Here is a 15226-nt window from a genome sequence, read left to right as displayed (position 1 = left end):
AAGCTGGGGCGTTAGAGATGGACAGTAGGTGAAATTCTCCTGGAAGAGCACGTGTGAGGAATTGTGACGAATGGTACAGAAATCCTGGGCTGGGGTTGAGACAGCTGGAAGCTGTGACTTCCCACCCCTCTCCAGGACCCTGGACAGCACATCGCTGTCATAATTGCCTCCCATAGAATATTTAGCACCAGCAAAAGCCGGTCCTTGTCGTTGCTTATTCCAACCCCTTATTGTCTGGGTACAGGTGGGGACGCGGGCCCCCAAAACACAAAGGACTTCCCAGATTGCTAGGCAGGTTGCTTGGGGAGCCCCAGACTTCCAAAAGGAGGGTTGTGTTTCACGTAGAATTATTTTAAAGACTTCTGTTGTTCCTTTTGGTTCAAAACAGTCTGTTTCCCCAGCTCAGTTTCTACAAGAATCCAAGGCTTCAAGTTTCCTTTTCTCAAACAGCAGTTACAGCGTGTGGCATATTTCCGAGTTTAGATGCTCCCCACAGCCTGACCTGTGTTCTAGTCATAAAGCTCCCAAAGCAAAGTGGGGGTGACGCTGATTTTTTCCTGTCTCCTCTCAATGGGCAAATGTTGCATCCCTGCCTACCTGCATGGCACGCCCAGTCCTTAGAGTCTGGCCCCAGATTCTTTCTAAGCCACCCACTTCTGTCCCAGTCCAGGTTCCAGGCAGGCTGCCCCAGTGGCAGGGCACAGAACACGCTGCCCCTGTCTTCTAGCTTTAGCACATGCTGTTCCCACTGCCGGGACCTCCCTCACCACCAAGACCCTGCAGTCCTCAAGACCCTGCCCCTGCAGGAAGCCTTCCTCCACCCTCCCCCCATCCCGCAGCCTCTAGGATGGACGCGGTGTTGCCAGGGGTTCAGGAGGCTCCCCAGCTCCCCACATACCCTTCCAGCTGCTGTGAGAAACACATGGAGCCGAGGGGACAACGTGCCCAGGGCAGGCCTAGCACAGGAGGAGGCTCAGTTAGCACCCTGTGTCCTTTCTCCCACTGTAAGAGGATCGTGAATCTGAACAGGGGTCTGCTCAGCCAGCTGTGAGCTGTGTGTGTGTGTGTGTGTGTGTGAGCGCATGTGCACGTGCGTGTGTGAGAGCGCGTGTGCATGTGCACGTGTGTGTGTGAGAGCGCATGTGCATGTGTGTGTGGGCGCATGTGCAGTGTGTGTGTGAGCGCATGTGCACATGCATGTGTGTGTGTGAGCGCATGTGCATGTGCATATATGTGTGTGTGTGTGTGTGAGCGCATATGCATGTGCACGTGTGTTTACGGCGGGCAGAGGACCTTGGGCACAGCAGAGGCAGCTTCCTTCGTCCCATTTTCAATGCTATTTCCCAGGCCAGGGAGAAAGAGTCCGGCTTAGGTAAAAGCACAGACTTCCGTGTCCTCCATCCCTGCATCCGTTCACCCACCCATTCTCTACTCACCGAGCACCCACATCCGCCAGGACTGCACTTGACACAAGGGGGATCCCCTGGTGAAGAGAACAGTCGTGGTGCTGGGAAGCTTCCAGGCCAGAGCAGGGCTTCCCACTATAGCACGTGCCATCTGTGGGGTCTGACTGGCACTGTAGAATATTCAGCAGCATCCTTGGCCTCGACCCATACTAGATGCCAATGCACTCTTCCTTCTATTGTGACAACCCAAAGTTCCCCAGATATTGCCAAGTATCCCTTGGAGACAAAAATGCCCCAGTTGAGAACCGCTGACCTAGGGGTTGTGGGGACAATAGCCCCCCAAACCCACAAAAACATACATAATAGACCAAGAGGGCTGCATCCCAGGCAGGAGGCCAGCAGGCTGTCGGCCCCATGGTGCACCCACCCCGGCGTCCACAAGCCTTGGCTCGATCACCATCTATGACCACAGGCCCACGTCATAGCCTGGGTTCCTCATGTCAAATAAGGAGAAGAGTGGGCACCCCTCAGTGATCCTGGGAAGGGTAAATAAATGCCACAGGGTCTGCCAAGACTCGGCGCAGGGCCTAGCAGGTGGGGAGCCCCCCCCTCCATGAATCTCACCTGGTGTAATTGCTGTTTTATTCCTACATCCCCAGGAGGCTGTCCTTAGGTTCCCTGGGCTGCTGTCTTCAGAATGCACAGATATTCCAGAAAGCCACGCTAGCATTCTCAGATGGTTCTCTTCTGCCAGACTCAGGGCCAGATTGACTAAATCCAGTAATCTGGAGGCAGCCCTGCGTATTGATCCCACACCTGAGCCTTCCCCGGGGCTGTGTGCCAGGACACCCAACATGGGGCCAGCATGTGGGAGAGCCATCTTTTGTGGTCCAGCCTGTCACAGACAGGTGCCTCCCCCTTGTCTGCCACTCTTTCCCCATCCGTGCCCCAAACACATGCACTCACTCACACTCACACACGGGCTCTCCCTCCCTCCCTCACAAACACACAGTCTCCTACGCCCTCTCACACATGCAGAGGGGCCACACTTCAGCCCCGCCCGGGAGCCTGCATTCCCCCTCAGGCTGTGCTGTTTCTTAGCTCCCCACCTGCACACATGCTGCTTCCCCTTCCAGAATGGCCTCCTCTCCTGTCCACCTGGGCACCTCCCAATTCTCCTTCAAGACCCCAGCAAAACACCCAGTGACTGGCCCGTTCGAGGGTCTCAGTAAATGCCTAAAGGAGAGACGAGCTCAGGCTTGCCTCTGTGATGCTTCCCTGCCCCCCGCCCCCCGACCTCCATACGCACAGTCAGTCGCTTCTCTCTCATCCCCCACCCGACAGCAGCAGTAATGACACTCCATTCCAGGGGCATCTGCCGTCCTGCTGAGAGCTGCCAGGGAGCTTTAGCCTCTGCATGAGAGAGATCCCAGAACCGCGGGTGGCAACAGAAGAACCAGAAGGGCCTAGAAGGGCCTCAGGGCATGTTTGCCAAATGAGAATGAATGAATGAGTGAATGAATGATACCACAAACTGGACTGAGCCATACATTGTTCTAGAAATCCTACCTACATTATCTCACCTAAGCATCACAACAATCCTGTGACGTGTCTCCTGAGTGGTTTAATAAACTGCACACAACCCCCCAAGACCACCCAGTGAGCAGGTGCCAGAGCAGGGCCTGAACTCAGCAGTCAGATCCAGAGCCCGCATTGGTGTGAATGGGTGAATGGATGAACAAATGAGTGAAGGAAGGAAGAAGGGGAGGGAGGGAGGGAGGAAACAGGCCAGGAGACACATGGCCTGAAATTCTTGGTGCTGGAGCACGGACGTGGGATGGTGGGGGGGCAGGAAGTGGGTAACAGCTGGGTTCCAGGAGCTGGTGACGGCAGGAGCGCGGTGTCAGTCAGGTGAGGGGAAGAAGGCAGCATCCGAGGATGCACAGAGGGCCCAGCAGAAAGGTGGGGGCCCTCCCTCTCGACTGGGAAGGGAAGGGGGAAAGGACAGCATCCATGCCACCAGCCCACGAATGACATTGTCATACCAGCGGTCATCGTTGAGCGGGCCTCTGCTGCTGGGAGCTTCTCCCGCATTTTCTCATCTCAGACTCATGACACCCTTGCATCCGTGGCCTCGTGTTACAGGTACAGAAACTGAGGCCCAGTGAGATGTGGTGCCTCGGAGGGTGGAAAAGCCAGCATTTCCCCCAGCTCCGTCCGTGCTTTGTCTGCAAAGCCCAAATTCTTCCTCCTGCCCTCAGCCCATGGTGAGGGCACTGACTGATTGGAAGTGAGTAAGGCTACAGGGCCCAGGCAGCCTTGAGTCACTTGTAGGATTCAAGGACAGGACTTTGTAGGGGAGGTGGCAGGGACGGAGAAGCAGCAGGGGAAGCCTCAGGTCTTGAAGCTGTGCGTGCCCCGTCTCAGGGAGGCCCCGTTGCTGCCTTTGAGCCTGTGGCATTTTACACCCATGGGAAACCGTGGCACGGAGGGGCCACTTGTCTTCCCCAAGTCACACAGGTAACAGGTGAGGATCCAGTATTCAGTGGCAAGGCCGGCTGACCTCCAAGGTGGCTCTTATTCTCTCTCCTTCCTGACCTTGGTCCTAACAGGCTCACTGACACCCCGTCAGCAAGGACCTGCCGCCCACCTGCCCAATTCATTTCCGTCTTCACAGTCGGTGTGTTCTGTGAAGTGCCCACCAACGCTGGGCCCTTTATAGATTTGATATAGAAATACCCGATCAGCCTTGTTCGCCCTCAGCTGGGAATTTTGTGCTTTGCCCTGCACATAGGCATGTCCACGGGTGACCGTGAAAGCACCGCAAACGTTTTTAGCAAAAAGGGGAATTTAGGAATGTTTTTAGCAAAAAGGGGAATTCAGGAATACGAAATCCTTGAAAAACGGAGGAGGTCTTGTTAGCCGGCCCTTGCAAATAATTAGCTGAGTCCCAAAGAAGCTTAGTAACATGTCCAGAGTAAGAAAGCAGAGGAGCTGGGATGTTTTGCCCTGCAGGACTCCTGAGCTATTGATCTTATGACCACTGGGCTGTATCGCCTCAGACTGGGGTCAGGACACAGAACAGCCACCCGCGGCCTGGGGTCCAAGCCTGGATGTCACAGAGACAAAAACAACTCCCGGCAAGGCAGCCGGAGCCCGTGGCCTGCAGCAGGGCCAGGCTTGAGGGGAACAGGGCCCCAGAGCAGGAAATTGGGCAGATTTTGACCCAAAATGGTATTTTTAAATTAGATTATTAAAATGGTATTTACAAAAAGATGGCAATGATGGGAATGTGATTGTGATACAATCAGAAGTGAAAACAAATGAGCTCGCAGAACTGAACTCAACCCCATGAAAGGAACATGCATGGGGGGGCACTAAGGAAATGCCTGGATTTAACAGGGAAGGGGCCGTCCCAGGTGGTGAGATGACAGATGTGGACGGATGATGTGTGCGGTGAGAACGTGCTGCTCGTCAGCATCAGAAGAAATGTAACTGATGGATCCCATGGCAGCCATCGTCAGTGTTGACTGAGTGAATGAATGAATGCATGAATGAATGCATGAACAGGAATTCAATGAGGGGGGCTATGGACACTCTCTGTTTCCTTTCCACTTCCCTCCAGAAAGGGAGACTGAACTGTGACCCCACGTTTGAACTTGAAGAAATGATTCTAGAATCCAAGCCGCTTCACAAGAAGAAGAAGAGGCTGGCGAAGAACAGATCCAAAGAGGGCACGAAGGAGAGCTGCCTGCTGGTGAGCACTCTCCCGGGAGCACAGCTGGGATGAGCTGGGTTTGACTTACCCGAAAATGACTGAGCTAGGTCGCTTGTTAGCCGGATGGGGGCATTTCATTTCACCTTTGCAAATGCCTATACTTGCAGTAAATAAAATGCCACCACCAAGCAAGTGCTCTTTCATGGTAAGAGATGGTGCGAGAGATACTGTAGATCATGGCGTCCACACTGCACAGTTCATCTCAGCATGTTCCCTGCACAGACGCCTCCGTGCAGCTCCTGAAGAAACGAACGCTATCCTGAGCTGCCCAGGCACATCCTCGGGAAAGATTTTACTCCGTGGAGACACCAGGGAGATACAGCAGGACTTTCATAGGCCCCAGGCACCTTGGCCTTCGTGGGCACCTTCCTGCATAAAAAAATATTAAAACCTGTATTTTATCATTTTACAGGTGAAACGTGTATGTTTATGCATATTTAATATAAATGTTAAAATTATTAAAATATGCTGTATTTTATTTTAAATTAGATTTACATATTGAATGCACATTGGTACAAAGAGGAATAGAAGCTTTGACCCTAAAAGCTGACTCTTTTTCTCTGATTTTAAAAGAAATTAAAATATCTTTGTGACCCCTAAAAGTACTGCGGGCCCCAGACCCTGTTCCCGCTGTGCCTGCTGGAGAAACTGGTCCCGGAGAAGCCTGAGTGTGCACTAAGAAGAGAGCAAAAGACGGGGCAGCGGGTTTCCCAGGCAGGCTGTGCTTCTACCTCGGCATTCAGGCAGCCTCCGAGATGCATGTTAGAGGACATTGGTGGGCACCGAAGGTTCTTGGTGCCTGTTCTAGAAGATAACCAGCACCTTCGCCTGATGCTCTTAAAATTCTTGTCCTGCATGCGTCTCCATTAGGTCTAATGGGCATCCAATCAGAGACAAAGCTCACCACTTGCAACCCACATTTCATTCTGGCATCATTTTTTAAGTTGAAATAGAGAAAATACATCTTTGTCTGCCAGGCAACCGTTGGAAACAGCTGCACACATAACCGGTACCTGCCCCAGCCACTCGGCTCATCCCACAAGCACCTGTGGGCCCCTCGCTCCCACCTCCTGTCTCCCCGGACAATGCTCGGTCACTCACAGGCACCTCTTTGTGATCTTTGCAGAACGGACACCTGCAGCAGTGTCTGGAGACCGTGCGGAAGGAATTCATCATATTCAACCGAGAGAAGTAAGTCCTCCTTGCAGCATGAAAAATGACCGAAGTGCTTCCTGGGAGCAGCGTGCCCCCAGGTCCCTGAAGGAAGCCAGCCGGTGACACTGGAGGGGCAGTGATAGCTGTCAGTGAGGGCAGGGGGAGGCGCAGGGCACTGGAGGGGGCAATGCTCTGGGTTTGGTATTTGACCCACATCATAATCCTAACTCTGCAGCGCGGCCTGAGCAAGGTGCGACTACTTCTCGGGCCTCAGGGTCCTCACCTGAAAACAGAGCTAGCACCAGCAGCCCTTGTGCACCCCAGTCTCAGGCTCCACATTTATGCAGCCTTCTCCGTGTGTGTGTGTGTGCATGTGCATCTGTGTCTTTGTGCCTCTGCCCTCTTTTGTAAGAACCCCAGCCATGTTAGACCCATTCTCATCCAGGATGACCTCGTCTTAACTTCATTCCTTCTGCAACGAGTCTATGTCCAAATCAGGCTGCCTGCACAGGTGCTGGGGGGCAGCACTTGGACCAGTCTTTTGGGAAGGACACAGTTCAACCTGCGAACACAGGCTGAGGTTCCAGTCTTGCTTGTGTCCCTACAGGAGTGATTTGGGGCAAGTTACATAACTTCACTGAGCCTCAGTTTTGGCATCAGCGAAATGGAAATCACTGCCCTGCAGGGTGGTGGTGGTAAGAATTCAGTGAGGCTGGTAATGAAGTGCCTAGCGTGGTGGGGTTACTCAGTCTATCAGATGATTATTATTAGCATTAGTATTATTGTTATTATTTACTCGGGTCAGGTGGCTGTGGCGGGCTGGTTGGGAATGGGTAGATGCTGGGCTGGGAGGAGCTCAGCTGGGGTCTGGCCTGACTGGGGTCAGCAAAGGAAGAAGAAGGCTTGGGCTGGGTCCCAGCCAAGTTACTATCTGGGGGCTTAGGACCGATCTGTCAGTGGGAGCTCGGGCACAGTTGGGCTCCTGGGGCGGGTGCTGAGATCCTGCGGTGGGACTGACTGCAGTTTGGTTCCCTTTGACCAACACCAAACCAGGCCTTCAGTGGGCAGAGATGAACCAGGTATGTTCTTGCCCTCCAGGAGGGTCAGACGGATAAATATGAGGTTGATCTTGATGCCTCTGTCCATGTTCAGCCTATTCTGGCTACGACACAGAGGATGAGTGAGGGGTTAAAGGCGGCCCCAACTGTGGGGTTCTCTCTCTCTGCAGGCACCAGGCTCAATCTGGGTGGTCAGGGGTGGCCTCGGAGGGGGTGTGCTGGGAGGTCTGGAGGGCAGGCTGGGGACAGCCTGGGTTCAGACTGGGGGACAAGACGTGCAAATCCCAGAGGTGGGAAGCAGCCAGGTGACACAGGGGACTGCAGAGGTTTGAGTGCCAGAGCAGCGTAGTGGCAGAGTGTAGGAAGCGAGGGGTGCTTGGGTCTGATGGGCAGGACATAGAACCACCCCAGGGGAACACCGGGGAAGGTGAGGCGGCAGCAGCCTGTCATTTATCCTGGGCACTGCTGTGGTGAGGGCTTCCGGGCTCATCGGTTTGCCTGCGTCCTGCCTGCCCAAGGCTCACAGCCACCCCCCACCCCCCAGCCTTAGAAAGCCAGTCCACGGGAGCCCCCTGAACCTCAGGGACCACGGCTCCAGGCAGCCTCACCTCCCTCCTTTATCAGTTCTGTGGGTTCTTCATCAGCCCTCAGACAGCGTGACCTGCCAAAGGCTGCAGCACAATGACTGGGGGCTGTGGAACCCCAGCAGAGAGCAGTCGCCTTTCACATTTAGCCGCGTGCCAGAAGATGCTTCCATTTAGATTCTGAAGCATCCAAATTGTCTCCTTCTAATGAAAACGAGATCCATCCTTGTGTCATTTAGGGCTTCCGACTGGCTATTTTAGCAGAAACCCAACTACAGTAGCATCAACTAATTATATATTTTTTTTTTAATGTGGAAATGCAAATCGATTAGGGAAATGCCATGGGATTGCTCAGTCGTGCTGAGTGAAACGCCCTTTGAGATTTGTGGTCGTGGGTTTTGAAGTCAGGTTGGCACAGTTAGCAGGCATTGGCAAAGTACGGGAAGAGGGCTGAAGTGAGTTGCCAGACGGGGGAGCTAGGAAAAAACAGCCTGTGCAAAAGCAAGAGACATGAAAAAGCATATCCTCAAGGGGCGTCAGCCTGGAGGCAGCAGCAGTCCCTGCCCTGTCACCCCCACTTTGCTGCTCACCTGAGGAGCTTCCACCTGGCCCTGAAGGCTGATAGGCCACCTGTCAGAGCAGGTGAGCAGGGAGCGGCACCTGCCCCAGCCTCTCCCCACCTGCCATGTAGAAATGCCAAGGCGGGAGGTCTTACCGCATCCCACTGAGATGCCCACACTGTCTACCATCTGCGTATCCATGTCAAGCCACCCCTGCTCCTTCAGGAGGCAGGGAAGCCCCGGTGCACCCAGCCCCAGCACCCCCCGCTGCAGCTTCTCATCTGCAAAGATACTTCTGAGAAGTAGATTCACCACACGTGATCTGCCCCAAACCGAGGTTTCCCCCTTTTAACCAGTCAAGCTTTCCCTTTAAAACAAGAACAAAATGGCATCTGTTCACCCCCCACCCCTTTCTGCAAGCCCGTGCAGGGAGCAGCTGCTGTGCTGGCACGTGAGCTGCTGGGAAATTAAATCAGCCGCCTCCTTCCAGACGTCATCAGTCTGGCGGATGCACTGGCCTTGGAGGGGACGCTGAGCCGGGATTCCCTCCGCGCTCGGCTGGGACCCCTGCCTCCTCCCACACCTCTGCCCCCCGTCATTTCCCCGCTCACTCCCTGGGGACCTGCCTGTTGGCCTGAGGCACAACGGCCAACTCGGTGCCCCACAGTTGCCCCGTGGGGGCTGCAAAGAGGAATCAGAAAGAAATCCCCTGGTCCCAGGAAAGCATTTCAGAATCCCCTGGGGGATGTTAGCATTCAGACTTTCTGCCTCCCAGTCCACACCTTCCACATCAGAAGCTTCCAGAAAGTACACCCTGCGAGCTGCATTTGAACCAGCTCTTCAAGTCATTCTGGTGCTTAATAGCCTGGAAACTTGCGCAGGAAGCTGTGCCTCCAAACGGTGAATCCCTGCTGGGTTCTGAGCTCACCCTCCCAGCTCACTCTCTTCCCCGACCTTGGGATACTTATCTACACCTTTGAGTCCCCCTGGGGCTGAGGGACGGTCCCGAGGCTTTAACTTCCCTGCATAGCCGCCTGCCTCCTGCATGGGCCGAGCATGTCTCCTGGGCCAGAAAAAGCTCTAGGGGCAGCGAGGGAAGGTCCCCCCACCCCGTGGTGAAGAGACCAGCCAGGTGAGGCAGGGAGTGAGTGCAACAGAGATTTTCATCCAGTCCTTGGACAGACGGACGCGGCTCTAGCAGGACCTGTTGCCTTGAGAAGCCCACGGCCCGCGGGGCAGGCGGTGCCAGGATGCACACACACGCAGGTCACCGTGGGAACACGGCGGAGGTGCCCTTGGTTTAACCTCACTGGGCCTTGGTTTCTAAACAGAAAAGAAAATTAAAATCAGTTCTGGCGATGTGGCTTATCGTTGGCGAGTGGTCGCAGCTGGCGAAAGGCTCCCGAGCCCGGCGGAGCATCTGCTTGCAGGCTGGTTGGGACTTGGGAGGCCTCGGCAGCTGGTGCTTCTGTTAATTTGAGAAATGTGCTGTGGGGCTCGTTGTCCTATTTTTGCCCAACGATCTGAGCATGAATGATTTTTCCAAGAGGTCTTTTCAACAGCATTTCTCAAAGTTTTGCAGAAGAAGCAGCCCCTGTGAGAGAGGAGTTTGAGGAGCTGTGTTTTCCATCCTGGTGTGTCACCTCATAAAGAAATAAAAGCAGGCATAAAATGACACTAAAGCTAGCTTTGGAGCCCTTTAAAATATCCGATTTTAAAAATGTAATACCACATCTGTTACACTAAATGAGACTACTGAGAAGAATAATCAAGAATGTTACATGATTTTATAGTTTTACAGTGACTTCCATTAGTCTAGGGTTTCTCGACATTGGCACTATGACATTTTGGGTTGAAACATTCTGTGTCGTGGGGGCTATCCTGTGCACTGTGGAATGTTTCACCGCCTCCCTGTCCCCCATCACATGCCGGTAGCATCCCCCTAGTTGCAACAACCAAAAGTGTCTCCAGACATTGCCAAGTGCACCCTGGTAGGGCAAAGTTGCCCCCAGTTGAGAACCATGGCTTTAATCCTTACCCATCACCTTCCTTTGAAGCACATATGATTAGTGTCCCCAAGGTCTTGCAGCTCTAACTTGGAATATGAAGTACTTGGAATTTAATCTTCCACTCCCCAGGTCCTGTGCTCTTTCTGCTGCGTGTCCTTTTCCATTTTCTCAGCAGGTACTTACTCAGCACCTCCCCTGGGCCGGGCACTGGGATACAGCAGGGAGTTCACCTGCTGATGGAATGAGCTTCATTCCAGGAGGGAAGGGCTGCTGTCCACAAGAGGCTGGTCTCTGGAGTTTCTGTCCAGTTCATCCGGGGACACTGGGGGCTTGCAGGGAGTAGAGTCTAAAGCTGACTTTCAAAGGGCACCTGCTCTGTGCCAGGCTCCTTAACCCACTTGGTCTGTGTGTCCGCCCTGTGAGTCAGTTACTTTTATTTCTGCTGTGTTACGGGCGAGGAAACGTAGACATAGAGAGGCTTGATTTGGTGGATGTGGGCTCCCATGGCAAGCAAAGTGGCTCCGGAACCCAAGCACTAAATCACAGTGCACAATGGCCCTTCGCAGTGGGCATTAGGTGTTGACTGAATGGATAGGGAATCACCTCTAGCCTGACAGATGCTGTCTGTTGGCAAACCCAGTCATTCTCAGGGGCAACAAATGAAGGTGACCACAGTCCACCATACGTAACCCTCCGGAGACCACATGACAGCAGCAAACCACGGCCCACCTTCTGCTGTGAAAGGAGGAGCGCCTAGACTAGGGCTACGGCGAGCTAAACAACTAAAGTACATTTAAAGTTTGCCGAGTTCATCTGCCCTGGTGGCCTCCCAGAGGTCTCCAACACTAGAGGACCCCAGCAATGTGACTGGAACCCTCCAGCGTGGCTTGGAACCATGAGGAGCTACAGCCAAAGAGGCACGAGGGACATGCTTCATCTCAGGCTTGAGAACCAGATGGATGTGGATCAGGTCCAGGTCTTGCTGATCATGGTGGAGTCGCCAGCCTCTCTGACCCTCTGGCTCCTCATCTGTACCATCAAGGACTGTGCCATCTAAGGATTGGGCTAGAGGGCAGTGACTTCTTGACTTCACCCAGGTCTGTGCCATTTGCCAAGTGCTGTGACATCCCTTTGATCTATTCGAGACCCCACTGGGAAGGAAGAGAAGGACTATTGTCTCCATTTCACAGACTAACATAGTGGGGCAACTCTTCCCTTCTGGCACCTTCCCCCAAAATTCCATATCCAGAAGTGGCCAACTTTGAGAATCCATCCCGGCTGGAATCAAGGACAGCATATTCAGGTTCTCTCCAGTCTTTGCAATTCTGGACATTGTGGTCCCAAACTTTGACTTTCGGGATGAGGATAAGCAAGGAAGGCGGCTCAGAGTTGAGAGCACCTTCCCCGGGCCACGCCGTGCTGGACCTTGCTCCCTGCCGCTGGGCTCTCATTCAATTCCTGGAGCAATTCTATCAGGAGGTGTTTTTATTCCCAGAAACCAATGAAACTGATGAAAAACATAACCCCAACTTTAAGGGTGCCTCTGAGTGTCAGAAAGAGAACAGTGGCTTTACTGCCCGAGGACGCGATGGAAAGGGCAAAGCACAGGCCGAGGGCATGAGCGGGGCCAGGCTTTCTGGGAATCCTTCTAGATAAAGCCGGTGGATGCCTTTCAAAAGTCCAAGAAAATGGCCAGAGAAAGTCATCTCAGAGACCTGAAACAGCAGGAGGGATTTCAGCCAGAGATGAAAGAATCCTAAAAAGGCTGCTTAGATTGCAGAATCACAGTAGTTTCATGGAAACTCTACATCAAGAAATCACACAGGAATCAGGGACATTTGTGGATTTCACTCAGGTCTCAAAGGAAATGGTAGGCTGGTTAAAAAGGGTGATTGATCCAAACACATCAGTCTCAGCCAGTAAAAGGTGTGAAAATAAAATGCTTGCAGGTGTCTAGTAGATTCAGGAGAGACATATAGACCCTAACAAGGTCTGTGAATTTATGCAACCTCTGTCTCTCCGAGAAGCACATGCTGTAGATTGGCCTGCTCAGACTTAAAGCATTTATATTACCACCCTTAGTTTCCCTTTATATAGCTTATCCAATTAAAAATAAAAGGTATCTTATTTTATGATGTAAATATTTACAGGCCATATTGAATCTGTTGTGGAATGAAGCCGAGTATAAATTTGAAAATTGTAACCATGATCTAATTGTCTGTTTTAAAGTAAATCTTGTTATTGCTTTAATCCTAGTCTAATTTCCTACCTCTTATATAGAAAAACCTCATTGCTCACCAGTTAAATGAAATTAATACTTACTGCCATTTGTCGAGTATATTAAAATACACTCCACACTGTGCTTAAAGCTTAGTGCTTTATATACATTTACATTTTATCTAAAATGAATTCTCATCACAACCTTGAGTTGTAAGTATTGACAACCAGAGAGAATGGTCATTTGCTTGAGGTTACTAGGAGGTGATTTACTTAGAATTGATACACACTCTGTGGGATTCCAGAACCATGGGGGCCTCCTAAACCCACATTCTTTCCGGTATATGGAACGGGATAATGACTCTCTCCCTTTTAATTTTTACAAAAACTAAACCTCTTATTAAAATATCCAAGGGAAATAACCATAGGGTACTGCTAAGAATGTATGTAAGTGACAGAAGAGAAACAGTTAAGATGCTCTGAAATGAGCACTTAGGACCAATTGGTAATTCCTCTGACACGACTTAATCTAGCTGTCTTCTTCTATCCTCTCAAGAGCCCACCTTGGATTCTCCACTAAGACCCTCCAAGGACTGGTAAAGTCTCCCTATTACTGCTGTCTCATCATTTAACCCTTTGTTTCTCCCAAATTGCAACCCAAAATTTAAATATGCCTATTACTTTCAGAAAAGTTATTTTACAATGTAAAATAAATAAAATAATGGTAATCATAAAAGTAATGACATTTGCCATAGGTAGATTAGTAGAGAGGAAGCTTCTTTAAAGAGCATAAATGCCTTATCCTTACCAATGATTCCTGAAGCTCTCTCATGTACAGTATTAGATTTAACCCTAATTAGAAATATGTACGTGGATGGGATGGAACTGTTACCCCTTTTCCGAGACAGGCATTTGATTGGGAAGACAGGATGTCTTGCCCAAAGTCACTGAGCTGGTGGAGCCTGAAATCAAACCAAATTGCCCACAGCCTGCCATGTGCTTCCTTGCACATCCAGGGCATACTATAAATATTTGATCAATTGCTCAAACTGACAACATACAGTGAGCATCAGTGAAGCAAGTGTGCAAAGAGTTTCAAAGAGAAAATACCTCTTGTTCACCAGCAAATGTTTGCAGATTTCTCACCAACTCTTAAGGATCTAGGGAAAAGATATTACAATTTTGCTTTAAATATATCCTGTATGAAAAAATCTAGATGCCAAGCCTAAAGGTACAGTATAAACAAAGCACTAGTAGGTATTCATAAAAATAGTTGAAGAAAGGCAGTGATTCCAAAAGATCCTTGAGGTTCACTAAGAATAGAAAGAGGGCCCCCCCAGCCCCAGAGAGAAGATCTGCCTTCAGTTCTGATTCTGCCACTAACTCGCTGTGTGGCCTTGAGCAAATGACTCAGAATCTCTGAGCCTGAGACTTCATGTGCAAAATGGGGATCAAATCAAATATAACAGTTCTGCCTGCCCTTGGGGTTATCCTGTGGTCTCAATGAGACAGTGAAGGGGAAAGCATTCTGTGAATCTTGTTAAAAAGTGAAAAGGGTTGTTTTTGAAATTGCATTAAGTATGAATACAAAATATATGAAAGGGCTTTGTACATTGCAAAGCTTTGTGTAAAGGTAAGGATGTGTTACTAGTGGCTTAACCTGGAAACATCATGGCTCCAGGAGCCCAGGGTGACTGGGATCCAGAGCCTGGGGCATTGCCAGCGGTCACTACTTCCTTCTCCCAACTATTCTTTTTCTCTGCATGACTTCATTTTTCCTCTCTAAACCACTTCTTCCCATGCCGTGGAAGGCGTGAGTTCTGAGAGCTGCAAAGCTTCCCAACTCTACCTCCAAACACACAATGGATTTAAACAGGGAGCTGAAGACAAGGGAAGATGGAGAAAGCTTTGCTGATCTCAAATTCCAAATATTTCAGGAAGTGGCTCTGATTGGCCCAGCTTGGGTCACGTGCCTTTCCCTGACCAATTAAAACTGACCATTGCAGGAGGATTCTGATTGGTAATCCTTGGGTCAGGTGCCATCCTTAGACCAATAACTATGACCAGGGGGTGAGGTCTCTAAAAAGGTGGCTGTCCCAGTTTGAACTCAGTGTTGGAAAGACAAAATAATGGTGTCCACTACTGCTCCACTTGGAAAGTACAGATGGTAGTGATGATAGTAGAGCCTTAACGAAAGTCCAGGAGAAGGAAAGAATGGGGCGAGGCAGGTGTTGACGGGTGGGGCAAGTCAATAAAGAGAAGGTGGTCTCCTCGCTTGGTTTCCCATCTAGCTCCTCCCTTCCACCTCTGGGCAGGTGGAACGCGGTACCCGTAGATGGAGTGAGGGATGCTCGTGGGGCAGGCTGGCTGCCCAGGCATGGAGGAAGCCAAAGCAAAGGGGGCCACTAACTCAGGCCCCTTGACCCCGAAAGAGTCATTCCTGGAGAGCCACACAGATT

The 15226-nt window shown here is 51.2% G+C and overlaps 1 protein-coding gene across 1 annotated transcript in view; it reads left to right on the top strand.

Annotated features, from left to right (window-relative positions):
* The window catches only part of STK32B (serine/threonine kinase 32B), a 480888-nt gene that overhangs the window by 455825 nt on the left and 9837 nt on the right, over positions 1-15226 (top strand). Inside the window, exons 10-11 of the mRNA XM_037829382.1 lie at positions 5032-5163; positions 6311-6375. Of these exons, the coding sequence (XP_037685310.1) occupies positions 5032-5163; positions 6311-6375 (197 nt within the window). The remainder of the gene's footprint in view (positions 1-5031; positions 5164-6310; positions 6376-15226) is intronic.

The sequence above is a fragment of the Choloepus didactylus genome, chromosome 3 (assembly GCF_015220235.1).
Source record: "Choloepus didactylus isolate mChoDid1 chromosome 3, mChoDid1.pri, whole genome shotgun sequence".
Classification (NCBI taxonomy): Eukaryota; Metazoa; Chordata; class Mammalia; order Pilosa; family Megalonychidae; genus Choloepus; species Choloepus didactylus.
This window is presented reverse-complemented; position numbering and strand designations above follow the sequence as displayed.